This window comes from Podarcis muralis, chromosome 6, assembly GCF_964188315.1.
Source record: "Podarcis muralis chromosome 6, rPodMur119.hap1.1, whole genome shotgun sequence".
Classification (NCBI taxonomy): domain Eukaryota; kingdom Metazoa; phylum Chordata; class Lepidosauria; order Squamata; family Lacertidae; genus Podarcis; species Podarcis muralis.
The window spans coordinates 57,716,586-57,734,296 of NC_135660.1; the positions used below are offsets into that span (position 1 = coordinate 57,716,586).

Below are 17,711 nucleotides of genomic sequence, written 5' to 3' on the forward strand. Positions count from 1 at the left end.
ACAAGTTTTAAAACCTACTGAAATCAACCATGAAAATTAGGTCAGTTATTAACTAGTTGTGATGTCAATTGTGTGATAGCAATTAATATGACTAGTTTTAAAAATTGAACCAGCATCCATAGGGAAGCCCATTCAGGACTGGGACTGCAGAGCTGTGACAACTCCTGCCATCCTTTAACTCGTTTGCTTACAAGGTAGCATTACTTATACTGGGAGAAAAGTATCCATTGGTGAAAATAGCAGCCTCCTTCCAGCAACAAATAGCTGGCAGTTGATTTTAATTCTGATTACACATACCCCAGAGCTACTATTTAAAATGTAAAAACTGTAGGGTAACCAGCTTCATATAACCAACATGCTTTCGGCTAGTTAATATATGAAGGGGTTAAAGCAATAGAGTAAGCTGTCCTGCCAGGCTTAATCTATATCACTTTCCCTCACCTTGGGAGGAAATGGGCAACCAAACCTTTTGCACTACTCAGTGTACATGCGAATTTGATGCATGAGGAACCCTGAGCTGATCCCTCCAGCCGCTTTTGTTTCAGACAAGAATGGAGTCTGAAGGTTGTGTTTTTCTATACCAATAGTTGAGGATCTTTTATTGTTTTGTTACCAAGCAACTTTTTGCTGTCTGTGCTGTGCAACTTTTTCAGGCTGCTGTATGGAAAAGTACATGAATCTGATATAAGGTGTGTTTGTAAGTACAGTGGTACCTCGGGTTAAGAACTTAATTTGTTCTGCAAGCCCATTCTTAACCTGAAACTGTTCTTAACCTGAGGTACCACTTTAGCTAATGGGGCCTCGCGCTGCCGCTGTGCGATTTCTGCTCTCATCCCGAAGCAAAGTTCTTAACCCGAGATACTATTTTTGGGTTAGCAGAGTCTGTAACCTGAAGCATCTGTAACCTGAAGCGTCTGTAACGGGTACCACTTACTAAACGTGTGGCCTGTCTTTGTGCTATGGAAGTGAGGTACCTTTGGAGTTCACGGGAAATGGAATATTTTAAAGGTTTTGTAGCTTATGTTTCAATGATTTTCTTTGCTGCTTGTTTTGCTATGTTAAATCTATACTGGAGTACTTTCACCAAAGAGTACTTGTGTCAAACTTGAGTCTTCAATTCCAAGATTTCAAACAAAACCCAGGCATGTTCACTTCAATCGCACAAGCCTTCAGGTATTCAGAAGAACACATGAAGGCTCAAGCTGTAAACTGTGGCCTAGGTTGCATGCACCACCCCTGCCCTCCATATCTTCATGCATGTCACCAGTGTTGTCCTCTTCCCCTCTGAACCTTCATGTGATGAGCATGAAGGTCTGCAAGCAAATTCTAACTGTGATCAGTTGAATGCAAGTAGATTCCTCCCTTTGGCTGGTTAAAAGACCCATTCAGATGTACACACTAAACGATTAAAGGTCAAGTAATGAGGCAGTACAGGGACACGGGTGGCGCTGTGGGTTAAACCACAGAGCCTAGGACTTGCCGATCAGAAGGTCAGCGGTTCAAATCCCCGCGACGGGGTGAGCTCCCGTTGCTTGGTCCCTGCTTCTGCCAACCTAGCAGTTCGAAAGCATGTCAAACTGCAAGTAGATAAATAGGTCCCGCTCAGGCAGGAAGGTAAACGCTGTTTCTGTGTGCTGCTCTGGTTCGCCAGAAGTGGCTTTGTCATGCTGGCCACATGACCCGGAAGCTGTATACTGGCTCCCTCGGCTAATAAAGCGAGATGAGCGCTGCAACCCCAGAGTCAGTCACGACTGGACCTAATGGTCAGGGGTCCCTTTACCTTTAATGAGGCAGTGCACATGGCGATACTGGGAACAGGGTTTTTATTAGCTCCATATTCCAGCTAGGGGTTGAGACTGAGATACTGTGGCTTGCCTAAGGCCATCTAGTGACTCCATGGCTAAGGCAAGATTTGAACCACAGACTTACTGGATTGCAGCTCATAGTCTTAGACAGTGCAGAGAACAAACAAACAAACAGCTTATCTGATAGTAACCAAATATTCTGGAATATTTATTGCAAAGTATAATAGTAAGTACTATAACACTGCTGCATTTCAATGATGCAGTCAAGAATTTCATACATGCATAATAAATACAGCTACTCACAGGATATGTGTGGGTGTTGATATTATACATATGGATAGGAAGGAATACCTTGCATAGATTTTATTGGCACGGCAAAATTTTACTGGCATGGCAACAAATGGTTTATTCAGTTCCTCCCACCACCATCATAATAAAAAGTCATTAAAGCTCCAACCCATATTCTGTCCATGACTCATTGCACATGAAACACTGTTTTCAGAATGTCTTGAAAAATACTGCTGGTGATGAATTGGACACTTTCCCGTTTGTGTCACAGAAAGATGTAGGTCTCAATGTCTGTTGTTGCCAGACATGCTGTCAGGTGTTAACCATAACACACACAGAGGTCCCAAGATTTTCAAGCCTACAGTAGGATTGAGGATTTTGTGGGAGAAGTGTGATAACTCCTTGTGTTCCTGCTAGTTCTATGTATTGCTGCAAGCTTGCTCAGCTCTAGCATCAGCCCCCACCCATCACCCCTTTTTTGTTTTTCTGCTCCAAATTGTCCATGCACCAGGATCTCAGACTGCATTTCAGGATTTGGATGTGTGTATACAGCAAGTTGTAACCCTGACCATCGTAACTGCACCCCACCAGGTATAAGATGAGATACCTGTAGTGGTAATGGCATGCATGAGATCTTCCTCTGGAGCCCACAAAACCTCTGAACACTCCTGCCCCATTGGTCATGAGGTTGTGAGGCTGTCTACCTTTCTCTTCCCTGAAAAGTAAACAGAGCCAAAGGAGGAAGTTGGAAGAGTGGCGTACTTTCTCACTTCCTGTTTTAGCTCTATTTGCTGTTAAAGGCTCATATTAATTTTACTACCATAATCCACAGATGCCAACAACAACAGTAATCCTTGGAAAAGTAAAGTGTGTACACACTATGATTGCCATATTTCAAGAAGTAAAATCCGGAACCGCCCCACCCCCCCAAAAAAAACTGTTCATCTGCAGGGTCAGGGCAGTGATGTATTAAGCCAGGGGTCAGCAAAGTTTTAACTGCCTGGGCTGGTCAAGTCCCATGGAGATCTCTCTGTGGGCCGGATCGTGCACACACAATTTCCGGCATCTGGGTATGCGCAGACGTGATTTCCGGCACTGTGGAAGCGAGTCTCCGCACAGCACCAGTTTAGCGCAGCACGTGGGGATTTGCCAAGTGGGCGGCTCAGTTCGGGGGCAGCTTGTGGGCCGGTTAAACTGCCCCCGTGGGTTGCCGACCCCTGTATTAAGCTCTATTTATGTTCTTACCATATGCACGGAAGGAGGAAAATCCAGTATGCTAAATGCATGTGCAAAGTCTTCCTTGAAGAACAGCAGCATCTTTTAAGTCTGAGGTGAATGCAAGGTTCAGCAATGTTATTCAAATGTTATTCAAACCTAAAGGGGACAAGTCTGTGCATAGGAAAGGCTTGATAAATTGATTGCAGGACAGATGGTACTACGCTGGAGGCTGCACAACTGCAGCATGTAGGTTGGAAAATTGCATCTTTAAATGCCCTCTGCTTCTCCACTTCATAAACTTTAAACACGGAGAACCAGCAAAATAGGACTTAGAAACTTCTGCATCAGGGTATATAGCCTGAGGTCACATGAGGCAACCACGTTGCTGAAGCTAAACAAGTCACGGTCTAGTGCAGAGTTTGGATGAGAGGCTGCTTGGGGTCAAAAAACACACAGTACATATATATCTGTATAAGATAAACGAAATAAAATACAACGTTTGGGAACCTGCAAACACTGCGGGGAAGGCCACTAACTGCTGATATGCTAAGAAAGCACAGGAGATGCTTGTTAAGTACTGGGGCTTTACTTGTGGTCAATTTTAATTACAAATTAGGCCTCAGAAGTAGGATATAGCAATCATTCAATATCCTATATCTAAATAGGATAGCCGATCAATCGTTCTCAGTACTTCCCTACCTCTTTAGCAATGTTTGAGCAGGAAAAGAATCTACATTTTGCAGAAGCAACCAGATTTCCAGACACCATTTTCTTGGATGCTATAAATATGATGTTTATTTTTAAACCAGTGGATAATAGTCTGTACATTTAATAAACTAATGGACAAAATGTGCTGATTTTCTTGAACATATTCAGCAGTGTCGTTTTAAAATTGCTTAAATATGAAAAATGCTTTAAATTAAGTAACAATTATTTGCAAATGATTATACCTGTAAGGAATAGGCAGACTCTTGTGTCTAGTCCACAAATGTATGCATTAATTAAAAGCCATTCCAATACTGTATTCCTTTTACCCATTTTCTGGGGAGTGAATCCTATTGACGTCAATGGAACTTGCTTCTGAGTAGACATGTATAGGCTTGCTCTGTTACTGACACACTGTGAATATGGAAGAAAAGTTTTTATTTCATTTTTTTATTTGGGTCACAAAGGCAGCTCCTGGTTTCTCAACTATTCCTCCTTGTCCAGTAGTAATTGAAGGGTGGAAGTTTCGTTCATGACATACTGTAGGTTGTATCCAACTAAATTATACCCCTTAAAATTAATTAGCCTAAATTAATCATGTCCATTAATTTCAATGGGTCTACTCTTAGCATTGGATACCAAATGCACTATTTTACTTATACTTCATAGTTCAGATGGAGCTTCCTTTTCCAATGTGCCTAAAAAGCACATCCTCTTCCCCCGATATCCTTCACTATGCAAATGCTTCATACATTTAGTAAAGTTTTGCTGAAGTTCGAGGTGGAGATATATGAGGAAGCAGGACTTTACACAGGATTGCTTTAAACCTTATTTATGGGGTGTACTTCAGGACGAGCCAGATTTAAAAGGGATCATAAATGATTATACAGGATTAAGGCACGAACCTAGAATATATTAAAATAGGCTTCTGAAAGGTTGGCTTATACCAAACACTTTTTAAATGGCTGTCAACACACCCATATGAATGATTCCAAAGGTCTGGTGTATCACGAGCACAGGGTTATTAGCATCCTTAAACAATTTGAAATGGTAATAGTTGATACTGCACTGGCAGGCTTGAGAGGTGGAGGAGTCAATTCATCTGAACATAAGAGGAATCCTGTTGGATCACGCCAAGGTTCCATCTGGTTCAGCAATCTGTTTCCTCTACTGGCCAACCAGAAGAGTCTGGGAAATACCACAAGTAGGGCGGACCACAAGTAGGGCGTCAAGTCAACAGTTCTACCCTATTGCTGTCCTCCAGCATGTAGCATTCAGTGGTGTTTAGCCAGCTGCTAAATTCCATACACCATTTTCACTGGTGAAAGACAGTAGGAACAAGTTGGTAAGGGTGGGGAAACCTTGGGGTGGGTGTGTCAGTGTGGTCCTCTAGCCCTCTAGAGTGTGTCCTTGAACTATGATAATGTTTCCTGCTTCTCTGAATTAGGCAGGTGTGTAGAAACTACGAAAGGTCCATGTAGTCAAAGCTATGGTTTTCCCAGTAGTGATGTATGGAAGTGAGAGCTGGACCATAAAGAAGGCTGATCACCGAATAATTGATGCTTTTGAATTATGGTGCTGGAGGAGACTTTTGAGAGTCCCATGGACACAAAAAAGAAGATCAAACCTATTCATTCTGAAGGAAATCAGCCCTGAGTGCTCACTGGAAGGACAGATCCTGAAGCTGAGGCTCCAGTACTTTGGCCACCTCATGAGAAGAGAAGACTCCCTGGAGAAGACACTGATGCTGGGAAAGGTGGAGGGCACAAGGAGAAGGGGGCAACAGAGGATGAGGTGGTTGGATAGTGTTTTCGAGGTTACCAGCATGAGTTTGACCAAACTGCGGGAGGTAGTGGAGGACAGAGGTGCCTGGCGTGCTCTGGTCCATGGGGTCACGAAGAGTCGGACACGACTAAATGACTAAACAACAACAACGTAGAAACTAGCCTATTGTGCAAAGGCAATTTTTCATTCATTGATCTATCAACTTTTGCCTCTGGCATAGCCCACTACTGGCATGTGGCCCTTCAAAAGTTGCTTGGAAGGCAATGTGGCTCTTGGGCTGAAAAAGTTCCCCCAGCCCTGGTATAGAGTATGTACAAAAAATGGCAAAATTTTTGCCCGCAAAATTTATAAGCTTAAACTGTATTACTAGAAGTAGGGCACTTCTGAGATGTTTACGATCTAGGGAAAGGTTTTCCCTAATGTGGTGACAACCGTACCCTCATATTTTTTGGTTGATCAGCAGAGTGGGAAATTGAGGCCCCTCACAGCAGAAATTCCACATCTACACTTGTCACATACTATATATTGGCTCCTTATCAATTCCTGCATGGAGAATTTGGAGCTGTGCAAAGCAAAGCCCAATGTTACAAGAGATGCAGCAAAACACGTAGTTTTAATTGTGGACCTTTGTCCTTAAGCTCCCCATCTTTCTTTACAGTTTCTGCCCCCCCCCCCCCCGCACTCCTTAGCTGCTAATTCATGCCCTCCATCTTTAGCATGCGGGTTCGCAGCTACAAGTGCATCACTTCCTGCTTTAAGGCGAGTCACACAGTGCCAATCCCATACCATTCCCAACTTTATAAAGTGAGGACATCACACCTGAACTCACAGACTGCGTACACCATACATTGAATGCTCATGATATCTCCCCAAGAATCCTAGGAAATGCAGTTTGTTAAGCTTGCTAGGAATTGTAGCTCTGGGGGGGGGGGGGTGGTGGCGTTGTACACGTGAAGTGGGGACCACAAGCGAAGTGGGACAGAATTCCTTCACTTCATTTCAGCATCTATCCTGCCCAAACTCTTCTTTCCGCGCCACCAGTGAAAGTATAGGGGCCGTGTCCTCTTTTGCGCCAGGTAAACCACAGCAGCAGCCACTACCCCTTGGTTTTTATTCGAGGTGTGTGTTGGGGGGGGGGGATTCCCGCCTCGTGTCTCCAGCGTGACGAAAAGCCCCCCCGTTTCCCGCTCCCCTCAGTATCTGCAGCTGCAGTTTTCCTCGTCGGGCAGCAGGCGGCTCCCGCGCTCGGCTGGCGCCGCCTCAGATGCGCGCAGAGCGGCTGGCAGGCAGGCAGGCGGGCGAGGAGAGGGAACGCAGGAAATTTCCTGCTTGGCCGACAGCGGGGTCCCTCCAGCCGCGGCAGGGCGAATGCCAGGGCGTCCCCCGCTCGCCTCCGCCTCAGTCCGCCAGCGACGCTGCCAGGAGGGCATGAGGAGCCGGCGCGCCTGCAGGAGCCGAGCTGGCCGAGTCCCCCGGAGGTAAGACAGCAGGGCACGAGGCCAGCGGCCGGCGGAGCTGCCTTGCTGCTGCTGCTCATTCTCCAGGCATGCCAGTCCCGGCGGCGGGTGTGCTTGCTTGCGTGCGTGCGTGTGGTTTGCCTCTGAGCCACCGGGGCTTTGCACGCAGCAGGGCAGGCGGGCTGCTTCCTCGGTTCCTCCACGCCCAGTCCCGAGCTGCGCCAGGGCATGGAGCGGGCGGGAAGACGCCTCCTCTCCGCCGCAGAGGGGCACCGGCTCCCCCCGAGGCTCTCCTGGGCGACAGAGCAGGAGAAGGAGCCGGCTGTGTCCCCCCTCTTCCCTGGTTGCGAGGGGGTGTGAGGAGGGGGGGAGATGTCTCCTGCCCCCCAGTCGCTTTGGCTAGCTGCCGCCGGGGGCGGGAGGGGGTGTCAGAAGCGGAAACGGTATTTCCCTTGCATGGAGAGCGCCATGGAGGAGGAGGAGGGGAGGGAGCCCCAGCCGCTCTCGCGCAGGTGGCAGAAAAGTCGTCAGCTGGGCTTGGAACGAAACGCAGGAGAGCCGGTTTCGCGGTGGGGGGGGGGGAGGCGAAGAGATTTGGCGAATCAGAACTCCGAGCTCTCCCCCCCCCCCCCCGTGCGCCAGGTGTGGCGGGTGGCCGGGAAGGTGTTTGTTTGCCTGGTGTGCTCACTGCAGCCTCCCTCCAAACGTTAAGAAATGTCTCTAACACGGTCGCACCACATCGCCACACATCCGTCGCTGTTCTTGCCTGTCGCCGCCGCTGTGCTTGTGAAAAGGGAGAGGAGAGCCCAGCAAATCTGTGTTAAATATCCTCTTAAAAGCCGCCCTTGGTGCCAAATGTCGCCGGGACATTGAATAGCACCGAGCATTTTATATAACACCTTGGGGAGTAGTTTTGGGAGAATTTGACGTATGTTTAGTAAAGTCAACTGCACCACAGTCCTGCAAGGTAGACCACTGTTGCTGGTTTGGAATGATGCTGATGTTGAAATGCTGACCGGCCTAAAGCCATTTACAGTACAGCCCATGGCAAGCTATACCTGGATGCATGCACCGCTCTGTTCAGTGGTTTGTGCTCGCTAATAAGTACGTTTGGTATTGCAGCCTTGGTAAGATTTGAATTGGGGGCTTCCTGGCTTAGCCACAGCACTACAGCTGGTTCAAAATGTGGGAAATTTGCAATGGATACCGAGTCTCATGCAATATGTTTTTGTGATTCTGCATAATATGTATGTATACATTGCTTTGCTTTCAGGGCTACAAACCTAACCAGGAAAAGGCAATTTCTCATCTATCCTATCAGATTTTGGTCATGTTGGCATCTGTTGCACTTGGACCACTGGGGGGAAAAACAATCAAAAATAGTAATCAAATATCTGTAGTAAGGCTTTTGGTGCAACCTTTCCAGCAGTTGGATTTTTTAATTGAAACTAATTAACATAGTTATGTATCTTTTACATAGTAAGAAGCTGTCTTATGCAAATTATGTGGAGCTTAGCTCATGGCAATGATGGAGTCTGCTATGATGAGCGCCTTTGTGCTTGATATGCTTTGGTTATATCCCCCCCCCCCCCCCCCGCTGGATGGCATTGAGTCAGAAGGTGTTAAAATTGTGTGCAATTTGTTTTCTCGGGCAAGTAATGGTTTGGTTTTTTGCCTGAATTTAAGAAACTTGAGGTGTAAGCGAGTGCTCGCTGGAACAGAAATTTAGTGCTGCTCATCCTTCCGTCATCCAGAGAGAGAATTATTTAGAATGTTTATAGGTTTGCTTTGTTGCAGTTTTCTAGGAATAACGTCTGTTCTGCCAACCTTTGTAATAAAGAGACAATCGTGCCTTAGAAGACATTATGGAGATGTTATTACTTTATTTTTTGTTGTGAAATGTTACTGGGTGGATGGATAAATTGCAGTTCACTGAACTTGCAGTGCATCCACGTTTACTCTGAAACCACTGTGACTTATTAATGTAAACTTGCTTCCAAATAAGTGTGTTTCTGTTTAACATTCTAGTATACAACACACTTTACGGCAGGAGAAGGAAGACCTTAGGCTTGTAGGAACTAGAACCCCAAGATCCTTCAACTAGAACGAGGTGCAAAAGTCATGCAATTCTGAGCCCAGGAATTTCTGACTCCCATCTCTCAAAGTAGACCTTGCTCTACCTTCTGCCAAGTGCTACTAATTCAGTTTGGAGGCAATCCTCTAAGGATTCAATTGTTTATAATTATTTCCATTTTGCAGATGAGGAACTGACTCTCAAAGCAAGTGTTCTAAAGCCTTAGGTCATACGGTGAGCTAGAAGGAGTCTGTGAAACCTATTTCCAGAACCCACATGTCATTCTCCCTCTATACCATGTAGTAAACTTGCCCTGTGTCCTGACATTACCACCTTGTGGATTTTCCCACCCCTTCTATTGTCAGCTTGTTATGTGGAGCAGGAACAGGAAACACACAATGTGATGATGTCAGGACATCGGGCAAGTTTAGTACATGTCACAGAGTGGGACAACTTAACTAGGGATACTGTTTTCAGAACCATCCATGTGCTTCTCATAATGTTCAGTCCTGCACTGGGGGATTAGTTAGCTCTGACTTCTTCTTTTTGTAAATGACTTCCCAAGTGTTTCTAGGGTCATGACTGTGTGAAGAAAGTAGCATTTGACCAAATCAATCTATTAATATAGCCACAACTTCCCAGTAGTGATCTGTGTGATTGCTTTGACGTGCCTGTTAGCCACAGTGCTCGTATGAATTGCTTCTGCAAATCGGTGGCTGTATCAGGTCAGACATTACTCCCCACACCCTGCCTTGTATCCCTAGGGCCACTTAAATATCTCTGTCTACAAACAATCTGAACCACCTCTAGTCTTCAGTAATGTGTGATGGTGGCAGCTGCAGTTGAAGTTAACAAGATTTTCTCCTGATTTATGAGAACTGTGTGTTTGTAATCTCAGCCCAGATAGGATGGTCCAGTCCACAGTAGAACCTTAGTAGCTGGTTTTGATAGACACCTTGTCATGCATAGTATGAATTTCAATTTGAGAGTGGGATAAGTAAAGAATGTGTAATTTTATACCAGCGTATTACCTTTCCATCTCTAAAATGTGGTGCCTAATCAATGAATTGTTTATAGAACTATATTTGTTTTTTAAACTTGAGATATGGAGCAGAGTTAAGATTATTGTGATGGCTACTGAAGACAGAAATGGTTTTTTTTTTTAACATTTCATTATTTTCTGGTGTTTAAATTGCCCTAACTCTGCACTTAATGATTCCCCTCCCTCTCTATTGACACGTAGAGATGTCAACGTGACAAATTAATTTAATTAAGGCTAATGTTACCCTTGCTGAGTAAATCTAGTTCATGTATATTTGTTTTTGTGGACAGTGATAATGTCCAGTTACTTTTTCTCTATGGGTCTGTTGTAGAAGGGCAAAATCGAGTGCACCAGGTAGCATGTTTGCCCAGATTTGCCCAGGATTTTATTTTCACGGGAGCTAATGTGTAGCAGCACAATGGCTCTTCTAACTTAAATAAGAGTTCTAAACTAAAAGGGGGATAGAAATAGCACTGAAGGCCAGAGCTGCAACGTTTACTTCTCTTAGTGCTAGCTAAAGTGCTACTGAAACTGTGTGTGGACCCAGGATCAGGTGTTGAACTCAAGAGTCTATGCCCTAGGTGATTTCAGACCTTTATTTGTGAAACAGGGTCACAGGCATAGACCCTTCACAAAGCCTTAGGTTTAAAGTCCAGTGGTGAGTTTAAAGATGCTCCTGGGGTTTGGCAGAGAGGGGAGAGTAGAGAGGATCTTGTCAGGGGTGCTGAGGCAGGATGGAACAATGGTATAGCCTGGTTTACTCCTGGCAAGTGTGTATAGGAATGGCAACATCAGTATTGCTATTTGAAGTCAAGGTATAGCGACTTGAATTAAGAACCATTTAAAAAATACTGCAAGTCCAGGTTGCAGATGTGAAATTTGTGTGCTAGTGTTAAAGTCAGGAGAGCTAAGCTGCTAGAAATAAGCAGTGATTGTGAAGAAAGTTTTTTGCAGATACAGTAGATACATTCATAGCACATACCCCGCCCCCACAAAGAAGCTTGAGAACTATAGTTTTATATGGGTATTGGGAATTATAGCTCTGTGAGGGGTAAACTACAGATCCCAGCATTCTCTTAAGGTTTAGGAAATGCACTTCTAATGTGCTTTAAAGGTGTGAAATGCACACAACCTATCTTTGGCATCATTATACATCTCAGAGGCTGCAATTAGGTGTGTATGGGTTGATCCTTACATCATGCAGGGCTTATTACAGATAAGAGATCAAAAATCCCCAGGTCATTTTATGTGGCTCTTAGTGATACTGCTATAATGGCTAGGCCCCATTTTCAAATCTCAGGACTTAGAACATCTGTTCATTTTGAATGAATGAAGCACATCAAATGAAAGAGGAAGCTCATGTTGTATTAGGACAAAACTGAATGTTTGCCTTGACCTTTATGTATTCCATACAATGGCTTTTGTTGTTAAAAAATAGTGGGAATAATTCAACATTACGATGTTTCTGTTTGCCTGATGGAATGATCTCCTGTCTCCTCCTACATGTTGTTCTGGGTCCCTCCCCCCACCCTCCAGAGTTAATAATTGGGGTGTGTAGCGGTGAAGGAGAGGGGAAAGCCCTGTTGCAGTAGCAATAGTCCGTGGATAGGGTTCCACGAGTAGTAAGACCAGTTAGCTGAATTTGTGCCAGTTGCTTGGATCCTAATAGTCTTCTGCGAAAGGAATGGAATTCATGTTAATATGCAGGGATTTCCCTGTTCTGCAGACCCTTCATCCTTTGAAAATCTCTTGGGGGATGGAGGGACTCTTGGAAGTGGTGATGGATATAGTTCAATGGGTTACATGATTATGAGCAGCTATAGTCCTGTCTTCTAAAAATGTATTTATCTTAATTGACTAAAGCAGCAGTATTAATTGAATTAATTGATTCATCATTTCTGAAACCTGTTTCTTTTTGGAGCAGGCATTTGAGTATACATACACATTGATCAAGTGAGGAAGGGCATATTTTTGTTTTGCCAGCAAAGAACCCAAGAGTTATACATAGAATCATAGAATTGTAGAGTTGGAAGTGATCCTTAGGACCATCTGGTCCAACCCCCTGCGATGCAAGAATCTCAGCTAAAGCATCCCTGACAGATGGTCATCCATTCTTTGCTTAAAAACCTCCAGGAGAGTCTGCACCTTCCAAGGGAGTCCATTCCACTACCTGTTCAGTTCATTAAAGCCCTTTACAGGTGTTCACACTGGGCACAATGGGTATGTGGAGAGAAACATTATAGTGGCAGGGTCTACTCTTGACCAATGTGTGTTTTAAACATGAAGGGAGTCTTCATGTGCATACTAGTTAATGTATAGAAATGTCTCCATGTAATTGCTAGCCAATTGGTTAGAATCCTCAGATAGCAGCAGCAGAGGAAAGGATTAATTTTCCTCTACCTATCTTCTGTGATCCAAATGGTGTTTGTTCTTTAAAAACATCAATGCAAAGACAAATTTAATGTCACATCTACTTTAGTGCAAATAGGTGTTGCTCAAAGGAATATGCTTTTGGGGGGGGGGGAATTGCTACCCATTGTGCATAATTATTTTATGTAGGTCTCTTCAATTACTTGCCCACACGGGTTACATATTGACATAAGATGGTTTGCTTACTTACAGATTCTTGTACTGAGTGTAAAATATGGCCTTTGGGGAATATGGCGATTGCATCCGCTTGTTTCTTGTTGTTCTAGCATACAAAGGACCTTTTGAGTAGAAATTGTAGCTAAATGTGAAAGATTTCATTTTGTGGTGAGCATGGCATTGTTCTTTGGTCACAATTCTGTTATTGATTTTTAAAAATATATTTATTTATTTTGCAGCCTAGGCTGAAGTTTGTTGTCCTTTTAGTCTAAAGCCTCAGAAAAGAATATGCTATTCAAAGCATTTCATTTTACATTCCGTTTGCAATAGGAGTATTATTGCTAAGCTACTTTTAGTGTGGTAATTGCTGTTTTGTCTGAATAACACGTATTATTTAAACTGATTTTTCTCTGGGTCAGGCTTCATATACTAACTAGACCCTGGAGTGATGAGTTTGATTTCTGCTTATTCACTATGTAAATTATCTGATTTTAAAATAAATATTATTTGCTGTAACATCTTATCACTTTTATAATGTGTTCTGCACAGGGAAGAACATGAAACAGATTAAAATGTTTTGGTGATTTTATTCCTAGAATGTAACGTTATAGGCTGAACATTAAGATAAGCTTTTGAATGGTAAGAGCAGTTCAGTAGTAGAGTCAATTACCCAGGGGAGGAAATCAATCTCTTGCTGAAGGTCTTCATGCAGATGCTAGGCAGTCTGATATTGGGATGATTTAGCTCAGGATTTCCTGTGTTTGATTGATCTACAAGTCCCCTTCCAACTCTATTATATGAATGACAGGGTTTGGGGGTCAGAAACCCTACGACGTTTGCAGTTTACTGATAAAGTTTGCCAGTAAACAATAGTATCAACACAACTGTAAACACTGCAAACTTATTCATACTATAAATAAATAAATAAATCCTGTTAGCATCTACTGCTGTGCTAAAATGCAAATTAAAGGAAGACAAGCAATCAATATTTCTTTAATATTTAAAGAGTGTATTTTTTTAAAAAAACACTTCCTTTCCCTGTTGAATCTTTGTGTCTTTCCTTCTTTGACTCAGCAATATTAGGCTGTGTTGTAGTTGCACTAAAGGGTTGCTGTCTGTTAAGGCTGTCTGTTAGTACACCTGCCTGATTCTTGACTCTGAAGATAGACTTTCCTGCAGCTAGTCTTCTTTAAAAAAGCCTTCTTTGTGGTACCACCTCATTTATGGAACCCCCTTCCCTCCAACAGGCCCTGATTATTAGTTACAGTCCTTATTTTCTGATACTTGTTTGTGGTAAAATATTTCCCCTGTTTTTGCATTTGGGGGATGTGGTAAAATGTTGCTAGTGTGATTTGCTAGCATTGTCACTCTTCAGGTTCAGATAATTCCCCAGTGTCTTATCTAGAAGTTAAAAGATCTAAGGTTGTGGTTGGATGCATGGACATCACAACTGCAATTCTATATATGAACTTACCTGGGAATAAACCCCATCGAACTAAGTACCACTTACTTCTGAGTACACATGCATAAGATTATGCAAAAGGGCACTCTGTAGTTCATAGCCTACCATTTTGCACACTGTAGCAGATATGTTGTTTTGAACTCTTCACAACATATTGTTATGACTGTTTTGTTTTTCTAGATGTATGTACAGTATCTGTTTTTGTTTATTTGGACAATCACTTTATTGGCGTTTGGTGGAGGGCAGGGTTAATGCAGTACAGACAGCAGACAATAGCCTAAAATAGTGTGTAATAGTGGAGGAATTGCGATTCACAGGCATGGCAACCTTCACTATTCCTGGGGCTTCTCTATACTCACTATACTGTTGTCTCTGGTAGGTCAAGATTGGGTTTATTTCTTCTGGACCCAACTGTGTGCAATATTTCTAGCTGGCGATTGTGGCCAGATGAAATTAACAATAAGATTGTATTTATTTAAAGATACCAAATGTCACCACATACTAGTAATTATCACAATGTTACAAGTTTTCTTTTCACTTCTAAGGAAAACAGAAATTGGGTTATTGCGTCTGATGTTTTATTTAAATCTCTGCGCAGCGTTTCTATACCTTAAGAGGAATCCTGATGTGATTGTACCGTCCTTCTCACACTCTGTGATGCCATAAAAATATTCCATTGACCTGACACAGATACTGAACATCCGTACCTCCTACAGAAAGCAGGAAGAGGACAGCATCTCTGAAAAATTAGACCATGTATCCTGAGAATTCAACATCTAGATGAAATACAGTCTTTATTGATTTTCTTAACAAATGATGTTTCTCTTACGTTCCAAGAGAAATGCATTTCAGACTTTAAAGAGAGCGGAAACATTAACTTTCCTTTGTAACTATGAATGGTATTGTTTATTGCACTATAAAAAGCTGTATTCTTACAAAGTTCAGATATGCTGATGTATGGGTTCCTTTTTAAGGAGGTAATTGTTTTAAGTTAGAATTATCTAGGAATTAAGCCTGTTTTCTGACATTATTATGCTGCTCAAGTAGATATAGCTCATGTTTTTCAATTTTTCAATTATTGGAAGTTAGCACTGACCAACATAAAATAAATGATTGCTTATATTTTACCTTTACTGTGTAAATGTTAATTATATTATTATGCTCTGATAAAATCAATGATTTAGATATAGAAAGGGACGCGGGTGGCGCTGTGGGTAAAAGCCTCAGCGCCTAGGGCTTGCCGATCGAAAGGTCAGCGGTTCGAATCCCCGCGGCGGGGTGAGCTCCCGTTGCTCGGTCCCAGCGCCTGCCAACCTAGCAGTTCGAAAGCACCCCCGGGTGCAAGTAGATAAATAGGGACCGCTTACTGGCGGGAAGGTAAACGGCGTTTCCGTGTGCGACTCTGGCTCGCCAGAGCAGCAATGTCACGCTGGCCACGTGACCCGGAAGTGTCTCCGGACAGCGCTGGCCCCCGGCCTCTTGAGTGAGATGGGCGCACAACCCTAGAGTCTGTCAAGACTGGCCCGTACGGGCAGGGGTACCTTTACCTTTACCTTAGATATAGAAGGGTCATTGCAGCAAAAAAAGATCACTGGAGCAAGAATATTTACATATCTCCCAGGACCGGTATGAGGGGCAGACCATGATGGTGGTTTCACTTGGTGGTATATTGCTAGTGAAACCACCACCGCTCAGTGAGGGAGAAACAAGCTGCAGCCGGCCGCTGTAGGTAGAGGGGCTCAGAACCATGGCAGTTTCCCTAGATATCACTGGGGAATGTCACAGGGGTCCCTCTGTCTTGGGGAGTGGAGGGCTAGCTCAGCTGGGGGGCATTGAGCAGCGGGCTGGGGCTAGCTGCATTGGCCCTGACCTGCAAGGCGCTGGGATGAAAGCACCTCAGCTCCCCTATGGTGAGAGCTGAAGCAGTTTCACCTGAGGCCTCGCAGGCTGGGGCCAGTGCCTCTCTTTTCAATATCACAGTATATCGCTGGAGATATACTGCAATGATGAAGACCTAATATTGCCCAGCCCTAAGCAAGAATAGCCATCGATCAAAACTGAAGGGAGGGGAAAAGGAACTCTATTTAAATTTTTTAAATTTTAATATGTATGCATGTTGTCATGCTAAACCTTTTAAGGACTTGTAAAGGTCAGTAATTGCAGAACAGATTAATAGGAAATTGAGTGCTTTCATAATGTAAATACAGTGGTACCTCGGGTTAAGAACTTAATTCATTCTGGAGGTCTGTTCTTAACCTGAAACTGTTCTTAACCTGAGACACCACTTTAGCTAATGGGGCCTCCTGCTGCTGCCGTGCCGCCGGAGCATGATTTCTGTTCTTATCCTGAAGCAAAGTTCTTAACCCGAGGTACTATTTCTGGGTTAGCAGAGTCTAACCTGAAGTGTCTGTAACCCAAGGTACCACTGTACATGATAAAATACTAAAGCACAGAATCCAATTTTTCACTATAAAATATTATACTGTTTGCTTCATGGCCTTTTGTCTAAGATCAAGTGTAGCATCTGTTCTTATCAGTTGAACAAAAATTATATTGTTTTTGCGCTTGCTGGTTTATTTGCTGATTTTAGACTGATTTAATCTATTATTATTATTATTATTATTATTATTATTATTAATCATCTAAACATTGCAACACTACTGTATTTCTATAGGCATGTGGGTCCCTCTATGGCAGGGGTCAGCAACCCGCGGCTCCGGAGCCACATGTGGCTCTTTTACACCTTTGCCGCGGCTCCGGGGCGGATACTAGCGAGGGTCACAACACTCCCCACTGTTTTAAATGTCACAATGGTTTTGCGGCTCCCAGTTTTTTTTCTTCGGTCCAAGTGGCTCTTTTTGTCTTAAAGGTTGCAGACCCCTGGTCTATGGTGAAGTAACTAGAATGTTGAACTTAGATGTAGGAAACAAGGTTCAGCTCCTGCTCAGCTATGACATTGCTGTCTTTCAGCCTAACTTTCCATTTTTAAGGATTTAAGGTTACAGTGTTCTTTGGAGAAAGGGTGGGGTAAAAATGAAAACATTCTATTGCTTTTCCATAGCTTCCACACACAAACCAGGAGATTGTCAGAGGTAGGTCGCATGGCAAGTAAGTGTACTTGCCTATTGCTATTATCAGCCTTCTGCATATGTCCCTGTGCAGTGGGCAAAATATAAGAAAAGCAGCATAAGAAAAGCTGCTCAGAAAACAAAAGATGAGTTTAAAAACAATACAAAATGGACATCTGTGGCAGAGATCTGTTCCTCCCACTGGGGAAGCTTACATTTAC

The 17,711-nt window shown here is 43.5% G+C and overlaps 1 protein-coding gene and 1 pseudogene across 3 annotated transcripts in view; both read left to right on the forward strand.

Moving 5' to 3' along the window:
- Positions 1-7,059: 7,059 nt before the first annotated feature.
- PTPRE (protein tyrosine phosphatase receptor type E) overlaps positions 7,060-17,711 on the forward strand; it is a 99,099-nt gene continuing 88,447 nt past the window's right edge. For 2 of the 3 annotated variants that reach the window (XM_077930364.1, XM_077930365.1), the window contains exon 1: positions 7,061-7,279. In XM_077930364.1, coding sequence (XP_077786490.1) covers positions 7,170-7,279 — 110 coding nt within the window. In that variant the 5' untranslated portion in view covers positions 7,061-7,169. Of the gene's footprint in view, positions 7,280-17,711 lie in introns of all 3 variants that reach the window. The other variant, XM_077930366.1, reaches the window with a different exon arrangement.
- On the forward strand, positions 16,908-17,112 carry LOC144328211 (U2 spliceosomal RNA; annotated as a pseudogene).